This window comes from Halyomorpha halys, unplaced genomic scaffold (assembly GCF_000696795.3).
Source record: "Halyomorpha halys isolate HHAL.00 unplaced genomic scaffold, Hhal_1.1 Scaffold723.1, whole genome shotgun sequence".
Lineage (NCBI taxonomy): Eukaryota > Metazoa > Arthropoda > Insecta > Hemiptera > Pentatomidae > Halyomorpha > Halyomorpha halys.
Window position 1 is genome coordinate 67,880 of NW_027110197.1, and position 6,882 is coordinate 74,761.

The 6,882-nt window shown below is 30.1% G+C and overlaps 1 protein-coding gene across 5 annotated transcripts; it reads left to right on the top strand.

Annotated features, from left to right (window-relative positions):
- The first annotated feature begins 1,615 nt into the window (after positions 1 to 1,615).
- Positions 1,616 to 5,586, top strand: LOC106685664 (uncharacterized). Of its 5 annotated transcripts, none has more exons than XM_014428474.2 (3): positions 1,616 to 1,862; positions 3,586 to 3,668; positions 5,406 to 5,586. In XM_014428474.2, exons 1-3 carry the CDS (start codon positions 1,771 to 1,773, stop codon positions 5,552 to 5,554), a joined length of 324 nt encoding a protein of 107 aa, XP_014283960.1. In that variant the 5' UTR covers positions 1,616 to 1,770; the 3' UTR covers positions 5,555 to 5,586. The 5 variants fall into 5 exon arrangements, with proteins under 5 accessions (XP_014283960.1, XP_014283957.1, XP_014283959.1 ...); XM_014428471.2 differs by having other exon boundaries at positions 1,621 to 1,862; positions 3,556 to 3,668; XM_014428473.2 differs by lacking the exon at positions 1,616 to 1,862 and adding an exon at positions 2,339 to 2,461 and having other exon boundaries at positions 3,556 to 3,668.
- The last annotated feature ends 1,296 nt before the right edge of the window (positions 5,587 to 6,882 follow it).

The following is a 6,882-nucleotide window of genomic DNA, read 5'->3' on the forward strand; positions in this document are numbered from 1 at the left end:
GTACGATATTGCTAGCCATTAAATTATGCCAGGTGGAGTTCAACCAAATTAACCTTAACTAACCCTCTTTAAAAAAGTGGCGCCCAAAGATTAACTTTGGAGTAATTATTACACCAATATAGTAATTATACCACTTCAACTGGGTTTCCCCTCAAACTCCACCTTTCTAACTTGAATCACCGGAAAACTATAATTTTTTATTTAGCCAGGTTTATTTTTAGATGCCACAAACAACAGTAATTATCCAGGTGATTTATTGTAATTTTATAGGAGGCGAGGAGGCAGCACTACGGCGTCCGCATATAACAAATACCTAACATTAACTCTTGTTATTTCTAGCCCTAAGCCAATTTACAAACGTTTTAGAGATCTTAGAGCGATCTAGAGATTTAACGACAGCGCACAATTAACTAACTTAAAAAATAGTGCTTCCCTACCTATGAAATCAAACGCGGATTTAAATTCTAGGAAAAATGCATATATTTCACGAGTTTTTATTTTTCTAAAATTAATGTAACGATACTGAACAAACTAAAAATGTGTCTACAGTCGAGTATCCAGGACGAATCACAACTTCAAAATCATTTAAAATTATGTTTACATCCATCAAGTGACATAATCGATTCATTAGAATACCAGTTAATAGCTTGATAATAACATTAATGAAGAATATTCCTATAAAATTTTATATGCAGAAAGAAATGGTTTATTTGGCTATGCTGCCCAAATACATTGGGTTGCTGTGACACACAGTGTACCCATCAATCCATAATTGAACATATATGCACAACAATTTATTAGCATTTTCCATTTTTCAAACAATAATTATCAATAAACTAAATACAATACACTTGAAATACATTCTTTTTCTTAACAAAATACTTTTTTTTTCTTTTCCAATACACATATATTTGTTTTCCCTGTTCTCGCACAAAGCCAAATAACAATTTACCAATTTGTCCAATACGTTATTCCCCCTTTTTCATTCCATCATACTCCCGCTCTTCAGTGATCCGCACCACCCATCATTCAATTAAGCAAATTAACAGAAATCATTAATAGATAGCAACGCATAAGTAAAGCAGAAACAAAACAGTAACATTAGTAGAGGAGTTTACAAAAAAAAATATATATAAAGAACTAATACATCAATTTAAAGAACATATAAATGAATAAATAAGTTAAAACACAAATAAATAAGTTAAAAAAACACAAACACAAACGAATATTATCAGAGTTAATTCTCATGCAGTAATAGATAATTCTATCTAAAATATTCCTTTGGTGAGGGATCCTTCTTGTATTAAAATAATAGTAAAATTCACTAACAATGTTCTTTATCAATTAAAGAAGTTTTAACATTTTGTAAATCATTCCCCCTCAATTACATATTGTATTAAATTACCTATAGCAAAATTAAATCATAAAATCAAATAAAAATCCTGCTTGGCATCGGTCAATTTTCTAATGATGATGATGACATAGATTGTCACAGCGAAGCTGATTAGCTTCCGAATATAATAAGGAATTATTTGTATGACATGGTTCTATCCGTTGGCAACTTTAAGAACTTTTTCTAACCAAGGTCACAAAGTCATACCAAAAGCAGATGCCCTAACTCATAACACATGGCATAGAATCAATTTTGGCTAAAGATTCTTAAACTGAAAGTTTAAAATTATAAAAAAAATCTTCAAATAACCTGAGAAATTTTTTCAGCAATGTTAAGAATAATATTCATAGAAAATTCTCACGTTAATAGTTTTCAACATGGACGAAGTTAGTAACACAAGCTGGCTCTGGAGAACCGCTTTGGAAATAGAAAAACTTTCCAAGTTGAAGTTAGACTACCTCCCATCAAGGTAGGGATGAACTGTATCATATATTTAATAAATTTCATATCACTAATTTAAAAATAGAAAGTAATACAGGTTATATATAACACGGGTTATAAACAACGACTATATTTCATAGCATTAAAAACAAAGAAAATATAATTATGAATTTATGCGTTATTTTATTTTTTTTATACAATGAACGGAACAGATACATAATCCATCCAAAGAAAAAATGTAAACAATTTCAAGCAAGAAACAAAACAGATAAAAACAAAAAAGCCATATTAGAAGTATAAAACATTACTTTCTAAAGCAATACAAAAAAAGTGAGGTCGATTACAAGGCTGCATAGAAAATCTCGTACTTTAAAGTGCAAAGTGCAATGGAATGTTTTGCTGGAAATAATTTATCGTGAATATTAATAACATGTGATGATTTTATATGTGACATTTATAGGGATATCTTTAATACTTAATAATACAGGAATAGCATTATTGATGTTAAGCACGTAACATATGTGTTAAAATTTAATAAATAATTGATTAAAATATGCTTAATTGGTCACAGAAGACCAAAATTGTCTTCTGTGACTTTCTAGCAAAGTCAATCACCATTTCACCTGGGTAAATATTTCTATTTACAAACTATTCAGGATTCACAACAAACCTTAACATAACAGCTATGATATTATTGAAAGAGAAAATGAAGTACTTCATGTAATTATGAAAAGAATGTGTAGCGTCAAGAAATTTAATGTAGTTTAGGAATAATACTGAAAAATTCCATATGACTTTGTATCAAAATGTAATAAGCCAAAATGCTTAGAAGCCTGATTTTTAACATGTATAAAATTTAAAAAATCTATAAATTTCACCATCTCGTTTATTTCCATTCTTATTGAATTCTCAAGCCAATCGCTCTCGAGAAATATACATGGACGAAGTTACAAGTACATTTTGGCTATGGAGGACAGCATTAGAAATGGAAAATCTATCAAGGATGAAGTTGGAATGTTTCTCTTTAAGGTAGGAATGATAAAAATGCTTGGGAGCATGTGCATGTGAGTATCTATAGTAGCCAGCACGAAATAAAGCAGATAGGCAATTTTCTAAGTTACAACACTTAGTTCCAACATAGATAGCTAAGACCGGATCTGATCCCAAGGGAAGCGAGAGCCCTCGATGTGGTTCGGCAACACTTATTTTGTGAGAATTAATTCTTTCAACTGTTTATTGTTTATCATTCCTGAGGTTTAAGTGTTAGCTGAAGAGTTTTAATAAATAGATAAACCATAAAATTACCTCAAGTACTCTACCCTAATTTTAAAACATTTACTTGGAGTAGACTCGCCCCCACCCCACAGATTGGATGTGCGAATGGTCCTCACACGATCAATTTCTAGCTAAGTTGACTGCAGACTTCTACGGTTTGTGGCCCAGTTCTTTAAAAAGTCAATAGTTTAGAAAAAACCTTTATACATTATAGGTAATATTATTTCAGAAACGGTATGTTTTTCATTTCCGAAAATACCGTATTTGTATTTTCTGAAAGAACAATATCACAATCGAGTCGTTCATTTTCAAAATCGGCCCTAAGTTAGTTAAAATCAAATTATTTGGGTTGATATTGGATATAAACGACTCAATTTTATTATCTTATAATTATATTTATTAAAATTGTATTTTGTTATAATTATTCACAAAAAAAAATTTAACAGAGCACCGATCAGACAAGTGTTGCAAATTAGGTTGATGATGGACAGAGCATCAGAAATTCGATCAATGGAAGAAGAAAAGTTTAGAAGGAAGATCAGGCACATGAGAGGATTGTGTAAGTAGTAGCCGACACAACTAATTTACCAAAGTATATTATATTATAAATAATATCTAATCTATGAAGAGTGGGTAGCTGGTTGGTAAGGCACTATGTTACAAACTGGAAGGATCCTGATTGAGTTATTTTTACTTGTATTTCTTTATTATCACACCGGGCTGGTGGGTCTTAAATGATCATTATATATCAATTTGATTAACTTTTAACGGGGGGGGGAAGGTACAAACTCGTTCAAAAGACAAGAAGTCGTACACACATACATGCATGGCATCAGGAAAGATCGTAGGTCTAGGTTTTTCTTCCGAACCAAAACTATTTTATTTTTCATTTTGTCTCCTTACGTTATTTTACAATTTTTTAAATATTTTGTACTTAACTATTGTTACCAAATAGACCCAAAATTTTGCGAGACGGTGGATTCGTATACAATATCTAGATTTGCAAAGGCAACTGGCCTGCTTTGAGCAGAGGAGGGACGGCGTACAATAGCCCTGTGTTCACGGTGCGATTTGCCGGAAAAAAAATTGTTGATTTTTGCTAACAATGAACATTGTTTATTATTACTAACAATGAGTACTCTTGATTATTGATAACAATGAGTACTCTTTATTATTGTCAACAATGAGTACTGTTTATTTTTTTTAAATCAAAACAAAATTAAAGGTACTTTAAAGAAAAATTCGTCGATTTTTTGAACCTCAAAAACTTTCCCTTACTATATATTCCATATACAGGTAAATAAAAGTAACGATGAATAGGTATGTCCTTATTGGTCAGATCGATTCATATACTGTTAGATTTTTATTTACTGTTATTACAGTTATTTTATATACTGTTAGATTTTTATTTAAAATAGTATACCTAGGTAATATATTATAAAAAAAAGTTTAATTCTTTCTAGTGCTAAAAAAGGCAGACGGAAGAATTAAGAACAACAACACTGAACAATCACTATGACAAGCTTATTCTAGACTCTTTCATAGGTACCCAGAATCACTGGCTAATGCTAGTCTAAAAACATTCATCACTTATTTTACTTGTTCATTTTTTTTTTGTTCATCTTTGGTTGAATTTTATTCGTCATATTTCAATCAATACTTTGCTTTACCTCCAGTTTGTCAATTTTAAACTATAAATTAAATAAGAGGGGAAAATCTAATGAATGAATATTGGCATATATACACTTATATGTGAAGAATATTGGCATATATACACTTATATGTGAAGAATATTGGCATATATACACTTATATGTGAATTTTATGCAACAAAATTTAGCCAAAAATCAACTTTAAGCACAAAAAAACTAAAAAAGGGCAAAGTTTTGGAAAAAAAAACTCATAACGTGCAATTTTATGCAAAATAAAGTTTGTGTTATTTGAACATCTTTTCCATGATTCAAATTTGTGTCGAGGTTTGGAGCAATATGAAGATAGGATGCAATTGCACGAAAATCCAGTTTTTACTTATAATCGTTGACAATATTTCCATGATCTTCTTATATTGTATGAGATCACCGAAAAATTGTCACCTAACGATTTTAATCAAATTTATTTGGAAATTGGACAGCTTAGTTCAAAGTGATTTCAACAGTAAAACACAATTTTGGTAGTTAGAACTTTGTCAAACCAAGACAATGTATATGGTCGCGACAACTATATTTGTATTTATTTTATTCTTTTTCTATCATTAATCTTTAGCACATAACAGTAATTTGCATAATTATTTATTACAGACACTTGCTCTTCAAATGAACAATTGCACATGTTCAGTCCCCCACCACACAGTTTCGTAGAAGGTTTCCTCAGCTGTGTCCCTAATTACCATGGAGGAGGAGGTGATAATGCATGTTACAACAGCAGTCGAGGAGAAAACGTCTATTGATAGAAAGTTAAAATTAAACATGTTATATATTCTATCATGTATTGTGTAACATAAAAAAAGAAAAGAGAATAAATTTTTTTTTAAATTTTAAAGTAAGAAGTCTATACCAATAGGACCAAGGATATACATTTAACATTTATCCAATATTTATAGATAAAAGGAAAGTAAACGAAGCTAGTTAATGAAATGATTATGAAATAAATACATAAAAATAATATAAATTAATTAATTAAATAGTTTCAAAATAATTAAGTAATTCAGATAGAGAAAATTGAAGTTAAATTCAAATAAAATTCATCGTAAACACGAAGCTGGTGGTAAATATCAGCTAAATGTATATCTGTTCCTAAAAACGTCAACGTAGTATTTAATGGAAATATTCTCCTTCCTTTATTTCCACTTACATATTAGGTAAAAAAGTACTACTACGTTTTTGTATTTCGATGGTTGTTATAACAATAGTCACAAGGTGAGACTATTGCCATAAGAACCTTGGAAGCACGAAAGCATTTATTTCTTCTTTTAGTTAATAATCATTATTCCTTCCAATTTTTATATTTATTCCTTGTTTCTTTACTGCTAACGATGAGAGATGCCTAAGTAGTCAGAATTACAGGTAAGAAATTCAGATAAAGAAATCAGTTATATCTTGCAATGGTTGTCTTGATAAAAAATAAGATTCAAATATTCACTATTTAAGTATCACTGAAGAGATGAACAGCTACCCTGATATACCAGAAAAAAGATTAAGTATTTGGTACTCTAAATAAGTGAATAATAAATATACAAATTATTGGTTTGTAATTACACAAATTATTATGTTAGGTACGTCTTTAAGTATATTTCAAGATTATTATTTTGTCGTTAACGATTGAAGCTTACGGGACAAACCATTGTTACACATAGGATTATTCGGCAAATTAGAGTTTCTCATAAGTACTAAACCATGTCTTCACAAATCTCCAACTTTAAGATAAATCGGATGAGCCTTATTCCAAACACAGGTGTCAAGGAAAATACATTAGCGCAAACAAAAGTCTGTTATGGAATTCGCCTAACAATAAAATTTATACTAAACCATATCTACTCTAATTTATATATTATATATACTACTATAATTTATACACTACCCCAACTTTCAAACTCAACCAGACTAGCCGTTTATGAAATATAAGCGGATGGAAAATGTGGTTGTGAATGCGTAAGCAAAAGTGGATGAGAATAAAATTTATACTGGACCATGTCAACACAGATTTTCAACACTCCTCAAATTTAAGGCCAAATCGGAAAAGTTGTTTTCAAGATAAAGGTTTTTGCGAGTACAGAGC